The sequence below is a fragment of the Cryptomeria japonica genome, chromosome 8 (assembly GCF_030272615.1).
Source record: "Cryptomeria japonica chromosome 8, Sugi_1.0, whole genome shotgun sequence".
Taxonomy (NCBI): domain Eukaryota; kingdom Viridiplantae; phylum Streptophyta; class Pinopsida; order Cupressales; family Cupressaceae; genus Cryptomeria; species Cryptomeria japonica.
The window spans coordinates 49,600,564-49,615,830 of record NC_081412.1 but is presented as its reverse complement, the minus strand read 5'-3'; the positions used below and the strand labels follow the sequence as shown (position 1 = coordinate 49,615,830).

At 32.5% G+C, this 15,267-nt stretch overlaps 1 protein-coding gene across 1 annotated transcript; it reads left to right on the top strand.

Moving 5' to 3' along the window:
• Window positions 1-8,511: 8,511 nt before the first annotated feature.
• LOC131041746 (CASP-like protein 1U1) lies at window positions 8,512-11,057 on the top strand. The gene is made up of 3 exons (XM_057974939.2): window positions 8,512-9,414; window positions 9,634-9,754; window positions 10,657-11,057. Exons 1-3 carry the CDS (start codon window positions 9,128-9,130, stop codon window positions 10,885-10,887), a joined length of 639 nt encoding a protein of 212 aa, XP_057830922.2. The 5' UTR covers window positions 8,512-9,127; the 3' UTR covers window positions 10,888-11,057.
• The last annotated feature ends 4,210 nt before the right edge of the window (window positions 11,058-15,267 follow it).

Genomic DNA, 15,267 nt, shown 5'->3' with positions numbered 1-15,267 from the left:
GGAACCTAGGGGTTCTGGATTTGCAGGGTAAGCAGAGTTACGATGACTTGGGAACCTGGGGGTTCCGGGATCCCTAAGTTATGAACTTTGTGTGAGCACGAACTGGTTCTTGAGCAGAGTTGCCAAGTGCTTGAGAGATGACTGCCTCAAAAGGCCAAAAAAATAAGAATAGCACTAAATCCTTAGCATGTGAATTGAATAAGTCCTACCGGGCATGCCAAAAACTGTTATCACAAAAGCTTGCACCCTTGCTAAGCTATCAACTCAGCAACCTTGTGAAACATGGAAACAACCCCGAAGTGTGGGACCTTGCGCATGAGGGTTGAATCTCTGGAGAAGGCCAGCTTCCTTCCTCAAATAGGTGTAGATGTTGAACCAACTCAACACTTCAAAAATTACTACTAAACCTATCCTAACAACTTGCAGAGGAAAGGGAAGAGAGAATTGCTTAAAATGAAAGGAGGTGATGCACCAAGAAGAGATGGTTTCTCTCCTCACCCAAAATGGCAGAAGGAATCAACTGAAAAGCCTAAGAGATGCACAAGCTTCAATTGCATGAGTGACCCAAACGCATGTGTGGAGGGTGGAATTTTCTAATTGTTAAGAGGGGAGAAGGATTCCCACAAGGTCACAATCGGAAAACCAGTTAACACAACATACATGTGAAAGGAAACCACAAACATACACTTATAATGAAGGTAAGAACACATACATGTCATACATAAGTTGAAGGAAGGCAAGAATAGAGATTTTCAATTCATCATAAGGCCAAAAGCCAATCTTATAGTTGCAAAAATGCAAAAATTACAAGTCTTAAAGAGAAGAGAAGAGCATAAGAAAGCTCAAGGCAGTAGGGAGAGAACCCTTTACAATGAGGCTTAACAGCCTTATATAGAAAAATGGGTTACACTGGTGATCATGACCCCTACATGTCAGTCTGGAAGTGCAGGGAAGTGCATGCACTTGACTTGTACATACAAGCAATCTAGCCATACCACAAAGGGTAATCCTGAGAAGGTGGATTGATTAACCTTCCAAAGTCGAGCATGACATAAGTCACCAAGCATGGCCTCGTACCTCCCTTGATGGAAATCCTACCAGAAACATTAAATGCACCCCTGTGGCTCCACAAAAATGCATAAGTCACCAAAGCTGTCGGAGCATTTAAAGCTTTGAGTGTCGATCACGCCATCCAAAAGTGTTGCAAGTCAGAAGTAGTTTGGAAAACCTCAGAGACTAGAGTCACCGTAGTTGGGGAACTTCGGAGATCGGGCTCACCGTTGTTGGGGAACTTCAGAGACTGGGGTCACCATAGTTGGACAAGTAACTTAGGAACCTGAGGGTTTCGGAGTTCTGGGGTTGAAGAACAAGGAACTTGGGAACCTAGGGGTTCTAGAGTTCTGGGGTTGAAGAATAAGGAACTTCAAAACCTAGGGGATCTGGAGTTTTGGGGTAGAAGAACAAGGAACTTTGGAACCTGGGGGTTTCGGAGTTTGGGGTAGAAGAACAAGGAACTTGGGAACCTGGGGGTTTCGGAGTTTCGGGGTAGAAGAACAAGGAACTTGGGAACCTGGGGGTTCCGGAGTTTCAGGGTAGAAGAACAAGGAACTCCGAAACCTGGGGGTTCTGGAGTTCCGGGGTAGAAGAACAAGGAACTTGGGAACCTGGGGGTTCCGGAATTCCGGGGTAGAAGAACAAGGAACTTCAGAACCTAGAGGTTCCGAAGTTCCGGGGTTGAAGAACAAGGAACTTGGGAACCTGGGGGTTCTGGAGTTCCGAGGTAGAAGAACAAAACTCTTGGGAACCTAGGGGTTCCGGAGTTTCGGGGTAGAAGAACAAGGAACTTGGGAACTTGGGGGTTCCAAAGTTCTGAGGTTGAAGAACAAGGAACTTCGGAACCTGGGGGTTCCAGAGTTCCGGGGTAGAAGAACAAGGAACTTCGAAACTTGGGGGTTCCGGAGTTCCGGGGTAGAAGAACAATGAACTTCGAAACCTGGGGGTTTCGGAGTTCCGGGGTAGAAGAATAAGGAACTTCGGAACCTAGGGGTTTCGGAGTTACGGGGTCGAAGAACAAGGAACTTGGGAACCTGGGGTTTCCGAAGTTCCAGGGTAGAAGAACAAGGAACTTTAGAACCTGGGGGTTCCAGAGTTCCGGGGTAGAAGAACAAGGAACTTGGGAACCTAGGGGTTCCGGAGTTCCGAGGTAGCTTTGGAGACTGAAGTCATCGTAGTTGGGAAGACTTAGGAACTTGCTTCGGACAAGACAACACTTCACACTTCATAATTCCATTGCTTTTCTCCTTGACCAACTGGGCAGCATTGGTCCATGGAACATATCTCTGATTGGTTCTCACTAATGGACCAAGGGTGTCATAAAACGACAACAGTTACCTTAGGAGGTAAGGGTTAAGGTTAGGTTAGGGTTATCCAATGGATAAAGCTTTTACCCAAAGGGTAAACTCTTGTGCAAGGGTTAAAGGAATAACCATGGTCAAATCAATGAATACTTGATGAGACCCTTGGGTTAGATGAGGGTTGAGTTAGAGAGAAAGTTCTAATCATGCAAGAGGGTTGAGTTAATCATTAATGGTTTAGAAGACTTTCAAGGTTAACTTGTTGAAGACATAAAGCCTTTAATGGTTTTCAAAGACTTTGAAGGTTTGAGAAGTGACTTCCCTTTGTTTAGGGATGTGACAATATTTAAAGGATGGGTTAGGCTAATTTAGAAGTGTTTAGAAGAATCTAGAAGGTGGTTCAGAGAGGCAAGTGGGAGATGTAGGAGAATGCAAGTAGGTGGAGGGTAATTTTAATTAAAATAAATTACTTTGTTTCAACTAAAATAGATGTAACTTGCATAAATACAAGTGGGGGATTTAAATAAATAAATCAATGAGTAATTTAATTAAATGTAAATTTAATTAAAAGGGGAGAAAGGGGATTTAATTAAAGGATATGAAAGGGCTAGGTGAATTTAATTAAATAAATTGAATAACTTATTTAATCAAATAGATGAATGTGGATAATTCAATTAAATAGAGGAATGAGAGTAAAATGAATATTAAATATTCACTTAAGAAAGTGCTCATTTTTATACGCCTACACCACCCACTAATACTTTTGATCCACCATTGAAACTTGTTTATAGCAGTTAAGTTATTAATGTAGTAGACTTGCAACTCTCTATTCCACCTTGTTTACATTAGTTTTAATAATTTTCTTTATCAACTCACAAATACAACATATTATGTTCACTAGACATGTATTTAATTTTCTCCATTATTATAAGATTAGTATTCATCTAGAAAAAATGTGTGTCTTGCAATTTATTCCATTTTGGAGTTATTATGTTTACTTGACAATTGACAAGTTTCAGCTAATTACGATTGATGTGAGAACTTAGAGGTATGATATCATAATTGTAATATTGGATTCCTTTCCTACCATTTTCAATGGCTCAATTGATTAAAAATGTAACCGCAATGACTTTATTGATTAATGTCCATAAAATTTATATTGAAGATTTGACGATAAATATATTATATATCCTTAAGAAACATCTATTTTGATTACAAAACTATCAACTTAACTATTAAACATATAAACCAAAAAACTAATCAAATAAATTTATTCCATTTTGACAAACAACACCTTTTTTATTATTATATTATATTTTATAATGATTCTAACCAAGTTCTAACATTATTTTCATTCCACCAATACTTTTGATCCACAACTAAAACTTGTTTATATCAATCAAGCTATTTACGTTGTAGACTTCCAAAACTCATGTTCCATCTTACCCAAGACTTTCGATGATAAATTATATCATCACCATAGACTATGGACTTGGTCGCCATAAATTTTTGTTTCAATCCTTATCAAACAATAGAATTATAACCAAGTTCAACATTATTTTCATTCCACCAATACTTTTGATCCACAACTAAAACTTGTTTATATCAATCAAGCTATTTACGTTGTAGACTTCCAAAACTCATGTTCCATCTTACTCAAGACTTTTGATGGTAAATTATATCATCACCATATTCTATGGACTTGGTCGCCATAAATTTTTGTTTCAATCCTTATCAAACAATAGAATTATAACCAATCCATCACCTTTATTAAAGATAATAATAAAAAAATCTCTACGTTTGAAGATTTCTTTGTTGATGTTTTCAAAGCTACTGAGAAACGGCTTGACTGTTTGTTTTTTTGAATTTTATAATGTTACGTAGAAATGGATAACTCCCTCTTTTTCCCACTGTAAAATGGAGCTATCAGCAGTCAAAGATTGAAACATATAATAGTTTTCAGAGACGTATAACATTTTCAACTGTATAATATATTAAACCAGCTGTTACCCATTATTCTCGGCAAATCAATCAAATATATGATCAATGCTTCCATTGTTGGCTAAATCTGATATTGATTCACACAATCTCAATGCGAAGTGATCAGGTATCCATTTTTTAATGCTGTATAAATAGTTTTAAATTTGCTGCCCCCTAAGCATGTACGGATATAAATAAGCACATTGAAAGTGATTTTACATAACGAAGAAAAACAAAAAAATAAATGCTTTAAAACATGGAAAAAATGAACAAATGCAAAGTAACACTAAACTTTTTTCCCAAAAAATATTAATGCAATTTTTGAAATCAGTTAGTGAGATTGATCCCATCTCAACTATTAAACATGGAATGTATACAACATTTATCTAGTGGTATCCACTTTAAACAATATTGAGCGGCATGCATTATATAAATGTTCTTTACATTAAAAGTTTCGAGCCATTATACTAAACAAATAATCATACAAGAGTTAAAGAGTATCCACTACATACCAAATTATCTTGTAGCTTATAGTGTTAGTAAAATGCAATCAATGTATAATTGGACTTCTTTGATTAAGTGTGAAGATTGGGGGTATCTAATGTACCAATTCAAGCCACTATATTGAGAAAACAATCAAAAGTTCTTGACTAAGCATTTAGGGTTTTCCATGCAACCAAATTTCAATTGATACACTCAAAAATCAAACTACTTTCAAGTGTCAATGATTAAAGGGTAGGGGAGAGGACCCAATAATTGACCATGTTCCAATAGTTGTTATAGCATTTGTTGATTTAATGTCCAATATTGTTAATAATATAAAACTAATAGCTGTGACTTTAAAGTTGTTAGTGTTGACACGAGTATTTATAATTCAATGAAATACATTGTTTAGATCTAGAAAGCAACAAATCATGTGATGCCACATCAACACACCAATAAAACATGATCTTGTGCACAACTACTAGTATAATTATTTTTGGGCCATTTTGGAGACTTCAACAAAAGCGCATTGATGTAACATCATTTTTTTTTATAGAGGTCATCCACAAATTATTTTTTACTATCTGATATGGAAAAATGAGCCTTTTAACAGGACTTCTTCTGCTAAGAGCCAAAGCAATTAGAACCATGCACTCAACAAGACTTGATCCCTATTGGGCACATTAATAACCATTCAACTTCACCAACAAATCAAGGGCCCCTTGACGTAACATCATATTTGATGGTGTGGATCTACAATCATAGCTATAACCAAGGGACTTACCTAAACAAGTTGCAAACAAAAAAGTGGGAGTGATTTGTAATTGTCATGTAAGATTTTGAGAGGCATGAAGTTAGGGTGCTCAACTACTCATCTCCTCTCCTCTCCCTACTCCATCAAATTCAAATTAATGCTCTCATCAAACAAAGTTTAAAATTATAGAACACATTTATCTCTAAATATATACTTTCCCTTTGTAGTCTTTACATTTACCTTTTTTCATGTAATTTGATCTTGGTAATGTATATACTAAATTTGTTTATATATTTACGTAGATGAGATCCTTTCCCTTTCAATTATTTGTGAGTTTTAATGATTGAAAATGAAATTCAACTAATATTATTAGTATTAATTGAAGAAGATTTGAACTCAACACCATCTAGATGTTCTTAACTTAAACTTTGTCATTGAATCAAATATATCTATTAATAATTTAAAAAAAATAAAATTTAAAAATAGAATGTAAATCTACTATCAAATATTCCATTATCCTCCTACTACTATCTGCCCACAATCTTGAAATAAGGAATTTATTAAACATTATAATAAAATAATCCATTATCCTACTTCTATTGCCCACAATCCTAAATAAATAATCTATAAAAAATTTCCTAATAAGTAAAATCAACTTTTCACACACACACACACACACACATTCTTGTTTTTTGTGTTAGGTATCTCCTTTTTGCATTTTTCTTATTTTTTTGGTTTGTACTTTGTATTTAAGGTATTGTTGTCTTTTTAGTGATCTTTGTACCAAATTATCTTGTACCTTATAGTGTTAGACAAATGCAATCAATATATAATTGGACTTCTTTGATTAAGTGTGAAGATTGGGGGTATCTAATGTACCAATTCAAGCCACTATATTGAGAAAACAATCAAAAGTCCTTGACTAAGCATTAAGGGTTTTACATGCAACCAAATTTCAATTGATACATTCAAAAATCAAACTACTTTCAAGTATCAATGATTAAAGGGTAGGGGAGAGGACCCAATAATTGACCATGTTCCAATAGTTGTTATAGCATTTGTTGATTTAATGCCCAATATTGTTAATAATATAAAACTAATAGTTGTGACTTTAAAGTTGTTAGTGTTGACATGCATATTTATAATTTAATGAAATACATTGTTTAGATCTAGAAAGCAACAAATCATATGATGCCACATCAACACACCAATAAAACATGATCTTGTGCACAACTACTAGTCTAATTTTTTTTGGACCATTTTGGAGACTTCAACAAAAGCATGTCGATGTAACATCATTTTTTTTAATGGAGGTCATCCACAAATTACTTTTTTCTATCTGATACGGCAAAATGATCCTTTCAACTGGACTTCTTCGGCTAAGAGCCAAAGCAATCAGAACTATCTACACAACAAGACTTGATCCCTAGTGGGCTCATTAATAACCATTCAACTTCACCAACAAATCAAGGGCCTATTGACGTAACATCATATTTGATGGCGTGGATCTACAATCATAGATATAAGCAAGAGACTTACCTAAACAAGTTGCTAACAAAAAATTAAGAGTGATTTGTAATTGTCATGTAAGATTTTGAGATGCATGAAGTTAGGGTGCTCAACTACTAAGCTCATCTCCTCTCCCTATTCCATCAAATTCAAATCAACGCCCTCATCAAACAAAGTTTAAATTTATAAGACACATTTATCTCTAAATATACACTTTCCTTTTGTAGTCTATACATTCACCTTTTTTCACAATTTGATCTTGGTAATGTATATACTAAATTTGTTTATATATTTACATAGATGAGATCCTTTCCCTTTCAATTATTTTTGAGTCTTAATGATTGAAAATGAAATTTAACTAATATTATTATAATTAATTGAAGAAGATTTGAACTCAGCACCATCTAGATGTTTATAACTTAAATTTTGTCATTAAATCAAATATTTTTTAATAATTTAAAAAAAAAAGGTAAATTTACTATCAAATATTTCATTATAGTCCTACTACTAGTATCCGCCCACAATTCTGAAATAAGGAATCTATTAAAAATATATAATAAAATATTCCATTATCCTACTTCTATCTGTCCACAATCCTGAAATAAATAATCTATAAAAAATTAAAATAAAAAATTTCCTAATAAGTAAAGTCAACTTATTAAAAAGAAAAATCAAAATCCAATCGTTATCCTAAATTTATAAGACACATTTATCTCTAAATATACACTTTCCTTTTGTAGTCTATACATTCACCTTTTTTCATATAATTTGACCTTGGTAATGTATATACTAAATTTGTTTATATATTTATGTAGAGGAGATCCTTTCCCTTTCAATTATTTGTGAATTTTAATGATTGAAAATGAAATTCAACTAATATTATTATAATTAATTGAAGAAGATTTGAACTCGACGCCATCTAGATGTTTATAACTTAAATTTTGTCATTAAATCAAATATTTTTTAATAATTTAAAAAAAAAAAGTAAATTTACTATCAAATATTCCATTCTCGTCCTACTACTAGTATCTGCCCACAATCCTGAAATAAGGAATCTATTAAAAAAATATAATAAAATATTCCACTATCCTACTTCTATCTGCCCACAATCCTGAAATAAATAATCTATAAAAAATTATAATAAAAAATTTCCCAATAAGTAAAGTCAACTTATTACAATGAAAAATAAAAATCCAATCGTTATCCTAAGTCCTTTCTATTAATAACCAGAAACTGACTAACACACCACGTTACTATAATAATAAATATCCAACGGCCCATTTATCGTCATCAATTTATTAACTTAAAAAAATACTTCTGTCCAATCTTTTTGGGATATAGTTGGAATGAGCTGTCAAAAGAGGCAGAACTCTGTAAATGCGATCTGATTCTAGTATACCTCGTGCATTAGCTGAAATCAAGAAATTAAACTTAAAAAAAGGATTTGTCAGAGACAACTCAGCCAAATTTTTTCCATCGCACAGACAAATTCTGCTTGTAGAAGTCATAACTAACAGCCAAATCTGACGTGCCTCTAGAAGATTAAGCCGTCAAGGCACCAAAAAAATGCAAATAACTTTCTCACCTGCACCATTGACCGATCTTATGGCGGGCATGTCCAAACGCGTTTTCATTCATACTCTTTCCTTCTTTACCCATCGACCTTTTTTTAGGTCATAAAGAAATTCAGGTGCAGTCAGTAGCAAACCCACATTGATTTCATCATTATAATGGTAGATATCTTCCACCATCCTTCTAAACGTGCATTTACCGATTTCAATCCCTGGCCCACCATTACAATAAAGTCGTTCATCCCGTTTTGACAGCTATGGCGACAAGATTGCTTCGGATCTTATCAATGCATTGTCCTCACTTGGCATATCATAATGTTTTTTGCAGGGCCTACTTTCAATAATAACTTACTTGTTTTCACACGGCACTAAATGTGACGGATAGACGTACGATTGAGTAGATGAGATAAACTTCCTGTGCATTCTATTTATAGATCGTTGAGAGAAGTCTGTGGAGGGGGAAGATTTGTGTAATCATGGCGTCTCATATCAAGCCTGGGTCTTTGGAGACTACAAATGGTTATACTCATGATGAGAGGGTGGAGAGGAATTCTGAGGGTTCTTCTGGTGGTGGGTGTTTTGCAATGGAGTTTGTGTTGAGGTTACTTGCAGTCGCTGCAACTCTTTCTGCAGCAGTTGTCATGTCGAAAGCTAAACAGACTGAAATGGTGCCTGCTGTTGTGAATTCTGTTCCAGTTACTGTAAATGGACGTCCTGTCCTTGTTCCAGTGCCTGCTAAATACAACTATTCCCCTGCTTTCATGTATGTGTTTATATGGACTAGTTTCAAAGTTTTTGAGTTTTGTTGTTTGAGGATTTGGAGTTTTATTAATTTGGTTTTGTTTTTGTTAAAAGTTTTATTTGGATTAGATTGCGTAATAGTTTTTAGCAATCTAGTTTAAAAATCTTTTAGTAATTTCTATTATGATTGTGGAAATCTCATATCATTAATTGATTTTGTTTTGTTTTGTTGTGTTTACAGTTATTTTGTTGTAGCGAATTCAGTAGCTTGTGTATACACAGCGCTCTCCATACTTGCCACTTTCGCCAAGCGCAAGAAGTCCTCCTTTCTCAGCACTTTTCTTCTCGCTGTGACTGATATAGTAAGTTGTCTGAATTCATGTAATCTCTCTTCTCAAAATTCAGAAGCAGCTAAATGATATACTAATGAATTTGTGAAAATCTGATGAAAGAAGTCTCTTTGGTTAGGTGGTATAGTTTTAACTTTCTAAATTTCTCATTTTCTGAGTATATCATTCTTTGAATAAATTATGCAACGTCTAGCAATTGTCAAGTTTTTTTTATGTCATTTTGAAATGAACAGTAATCTTTCCACAGTATGTTCAAAAAGGGTTGTATTTAGATTTGGGTGTGTATATTTTTTACGTTAATCATTGATTGTGATTTCGAATATCAATTAGAAAAATGTATATTTAAAAACAACTGGATAACTTACATATCCTTCATTTCCGGTGTGAAACATGGTTGAATCATCCTCTAGTTTGTGCCATAGACATTTCTAATGGTGTTTTAATTCAGCTTTGAAAGGAGAGCTGTGAAAAAGAGTTGTTTTTTTGGGGGGGGGGGATTTGTGGAATATATATTTGATAATTTAGATCACAGTGATGAGGAATCATACTCAACTTAAAGTAACTTGAGGATTCGCATGTCCTTCAGGGTGGTACCTCCACCCATCCTCTAGTTTCTGCCTTCAACATTTCTAATGGTGTTTTAATTTGTGTATCTGTGAAAGGAGAGACGTCTAAAAGAGTTGTTTTTAGATCTGTGATCATAATGTTGATGAATTATCGAGTGTGATCTGATTTCAAACGTCGATTTTAAAAATATATCTAATAAAAATCTAAAAGCAAACTTAATGACTCGCATTTCCTTCATTTGGAAGGTGGTACACAGGGTTGAACTAGCCTCTAGGGTATCTGTAGGGTTGTTGAAACTCCTAGTTCATATGGGCGTTTTTTTAATCAAGATATCTCACTTTTTGCAGTCGATGGTAGCACTGATATCTTCAGCAGCCTCTGCAGCTATGGCTTATGCTTATATTGGGTTGAAGGGCAATTCTCACACAGGGTGGCATAAAATCTGCAATGTCTATGATAAGTTCTGTCGTTATGTGGGTGCAGCGCTGGGAGTTTCCTTCGTTGGATTGAATGCGTTCTCGTTACTCACTCTCATACAGTTGTACACTCTCTACAAACACACCAAAGGCCGGCGATAAGTCACAGATTTGGAATAAGTACAGTGGACTGTAGTACTATTGTATTGTATCATCTGTTATGTAATTTGGTTGTATTTTGAAAGCCTGTATTGTCTTGCAATATTAACCAGAAAAGTCTTTCTGTTTCGTTGTAATAAATGAAATTTGTAGTACGCTTTTTTTTGGTCTAAGTCGTTTGTTTTGGTGTCATAATAGTACCATGTATATTTTAGATGGAGAGATTTTTTCCATTCTGTAATTTTATCTTTCCATGAAATGGTTTCTGTGGACGATAGTTTGTGAATTTATTGAATAATATCTGTTAAGTTTTGGTTTATTGGTGGCGAAATTTTTGCCATTCTGTAACTATACTCCCATAAAATGATTTGTGTGAACAATAGCTTTAGAATTTATTGAATAATGTCCTAAGTTTATGAAATTGTTGTAAAGTAATTATTATTTTATTTTAATTAATTTTAATGATTATTAGTTTACTAAATACACCAAAAGGTCTTTTCTAAGGCAATATTATTCTTTTAATGGAGCAATTAATATAATTAAATGATGTGACAAGTTGAATTTTTTAATCTTTACTTGTGATTAATTATCATGAAAATGGTCAAATATTGTAAATAGTTAGATTAAAAGCTTTTTCTATGAAGAACTTTAATTAATTACATGATGTGATAAGTAGTATAAAATTTAGTCGTTTGAAATAATAATAAAATGAGGAGGATAATTGAAATTAGTTTTAAGAATATTGGTTAAGAATATATATTGTGGAAGATGTAAATGTAACATTAAATAAAGTTAATATTTATGGTCAAGTGATTATCTTAATTTGTGTAGACTTACAAAATTTGCATGGGTTGAATTTTATTCCTTAACAGATCAAAATTAGTGTCTTGACGAAAATTTGATGCATAAAAAAGATATTATGTTAAGATGATGTATACCACTAACTCGAATAAGATTAATGGATCACTAAGGTCAAGTTATCTTAAGCCAAGTTTCTATTAATAGATTAGCTTTACAATTTTTAAGGAATGATCAAAGCTAGCATATATAACCTTTTAGATTCATTTGGTTTTGATATAAATTGAAATTTAGTAAAATTCCATAGACTTGCATGGCCTATGTGATTTTAATGTAGATTAAGGTTAATTGGAAAAATGAATGGCATTTGATACAAAACATAGACTAGTGAAAATTTTGGAATAAAAAAAAGAGAGTTTAGAGTTATTTCAAAATTAGAAAGTAGTTGTTGAATTTAAAGCATTAAATGAGTATATGAAAATAGGTGTGAATGTAGGCACATAAATTATGTGTAAAAAGTGAATATAAAGGAGGTGGGTAGATAAGGATTAAATAGGGTCAATACATAAAGATATGCAAATGAATGTGGAACACATAAGAATAAATATTGAATCATAAGTCAAACCAAAAGCAATTCTTTTAGAAAAAAAGTGAAAAAAAGTGCTTTTAGTTATTTTCCCCTTGTATCTTGGATATAATTAATTGGGAAAAGGAATGACATTTGAAACGAAACATGAATTAAAAGGATGGAATGAGTGAAGTCCAAGTAAAAAATATAAGAATTTTGAAAATTAAAAAAAAGAGTTTAAAATTAGTACATACTTAGAGTTACTCCAAAGATAGAAAGTTGTTGATTTTAAAGCATTAAATAAACATGTGAAAATGGGCGTAAATGGAAGTTGATAAATTATGTGTAAAAAGTGACTACATGAGAAGTTGGTAGATAAGAATTAAAAAGGGTCAAAATACAAAAAGGAATGCAAATGAATGTGAAACACGAGAATAAATCTTGAATCATAAATCAAGCTTAATACAATAAATATATCACCAATAATTATAAAATTATATTATATCATTCCATCAAAATAAACTTAAAATTAAGTAAAAACAAATATTATTAAATTTTAATACAAAATTCATTAAAATATATAAATATATATATTTTAAATATAAAAAAACTCAACAAAACAAAATTTTAATATAAAAATATTAGATATCAATTAATTGGGAAAATGAATGACATTTGAAATGAAACATACAAGTAAAAACGCTGACGATGGAATGGGTGTAAGTCCAACAAATACTAGCTAGTGAAAAATATAAGAATTTTAGAATTAAAAAAAGAAGAAAGTTTAGAATCAATTCATACTTAGAGTTACTCCAAAGATACGAAGTTGTTGATTTTAAAACATTAAATGAATATGTGAAAATGGGTGTGAATGTAGGTTGGTAAATTATGTGTAAAAAGTGACTATACAAGAAGGTGGGTAGATACGGATTAAATAGGGTCAAAATACACAAAGGTATGCAAATGAATGTGAAACACGAGAATAAATGTTGAATCATAAGTCAAGCCTAATACAATAAATGCATCACCAATAATTATAAAATTATATTATATCATTCCATCAAAATAAACTTAAAATTAAGTAAAAGAAATATTATTATATTTAATACCAAACTCATTATGATATATAAATATATTTATTTTTTCAAAAATATAAAAACTCAAAACAAAACAAAATTTTAATATAAAAATATGTTAAATAATATTTTGTAACAAATTATATTTTATCATTCCATCAAAATAAATTCAAAATTAATTAAAATTTACATAAATAAAAAAATCTATTCTCAAAATTTAATTCTAAACTCATTAAAAATTATAAATATATAGTGTTTTGATCACCAATTTATATGGTTAAATTAAAAGTTAAGCATCTTCACTTTGTTTTATTAAGAGACAAGCATAACTTGATATCTTTCACCTTTTATTTGAATCAAATTAATGACAAATAAATGTAAACTTTAAAGTCAAATAATTTTATTATTTATTTTGTTTTGGTGTAATCGTAGGCGCATTGAGTGGCTTGTGGATATATTGCATTGTCAATACTCGAGGCTTTCTCCACGCGCAAGGAGTCTTTTTTTTAGTACATTTTTTCTCACTATTTTCGACTTAGTAAGTCATTTCAAATTCATATGAACTCTCCTTTTTGTTAGATGTCATCATTTTAGCTCTATAAATCTGCCCAAAAAAATTTAAAAATTCATTTTGTGTCTAATTAAGTGTATCATTCTTAGAGTTAATCTTACGTGACTTACATAAATTCACATACTTTTGTAATGAGCATCTTAAAAGGAAATGCGTGTTAGGTATAAGTTTTCATGTAGTTTATGTTGAAATAGAACTGATTTTGGATTTATGGTGTATGCTTTCCTGATCAATGTTTTGGATCATATTGATAATGGATCGTTGAATGTGATCTGAAACATCAATAAAAAAACATATAGAGTAAGTCCAAAAGAATTTTAATTTTAAGAAATGTATTAACGACTACAATATCCTTCATTTTGAAAGTGCTACAAGGTGGAACCATCCTCTAGGTTCTACCATTAACATTCTGAATTATGTTTAACTAGAACCTTTTAAAGGGGAGTTGTTGGTTGTTGACAATCCTAGAATAAAGGAGTTCAAATTTAACCATGATATCCCACTATGTGTAGGTGATGGTAGCATTAGTACTATCAACAACCTCTATAGTTGTGATTTATGCTTATATTGAGTTGAAGGTTGATTCTTAAAACATGGTGGAACAAAATCTACAATATCTACGATAAATTTCATTATTATGTGGATGTTGTTCGAACTCAATTTTGTCATATCCTTTTTCTTGATTTCTTTCCTTTGTATGCCTATCAAGTATGATCCCTCATCAATAACCAATCTGAGAAATGTCCATAAGGGTCGTCATGTCAAAGTGTGCTATTGGCCGTGTGTCTTTTACCTTTTACCCAAGTAAAAAGTCCAAAAGTGGCTATATAGGGGAGGTCATTAGAGGTCCCTTATGGATTAGGAACCATAGGTTCCTAGTTTCTAGTCCCAACATAAGCCTTAATGACAACTAAGGACAACCATGCAAAGAGAATGGAGAGTCAAGTTTTAATGAATTTTTTTGGAGGCTCAACAATTATGCACGTCTCATCCTCCACCCTCTTAAATAGCTTGGGATTGATGGCACCACTCCTCGTACCTACAATTTTTTTTTTCTTCAGATTCTCTCTATCAATCCGCAACATCCATTTCAAGGAGTCATTCTCAACCATGTATTTTGAAGTGTGAATAGTGCACCGATTAGGTTTTGTTCTTGGTTATTGTTGTAGTGATAATTTTTTGAAGGAGTTTGGTCACTATATGGATTGTCGATGCTACAGATTTATCATATAGAACTTGTCATGAAGGGTATCTATAGGGTTGTTGAAACTCCTAGAATATGGGCGTTTTTTTTAATCAAGATTTCTCACTTTTTGCAGTTGATGGTAGCACTGGTATCTTCAGCAGCCTCTGCAGCTACGGCTTATTGT

Excerpts from the sequence above, each read along its gene's own strand:
- LOC131041746 (XM_057974939.2), top strand. The coding sequence starts at position 9,128 with ATGGCGTCTCATATCAAGCCTGGGTCTTTGGAGACTACAAATGGTTAT. Across the intron at positions 9,415-9,633 it reads AACTATTCCCCTGCTTTCAT|TTATTTTGTTGTAGCGAATT; the intron begins GTATGTGTTTAT and ends TTGTGTTTACAG. Across the intron at positions 9,755-10,656 it reads TTCTCGCTGTGACTGATATA|TCGATGGTAGCACTGATATC; the intron begins GTAAGTTGTCTG and ends CACTTTTTGCAG.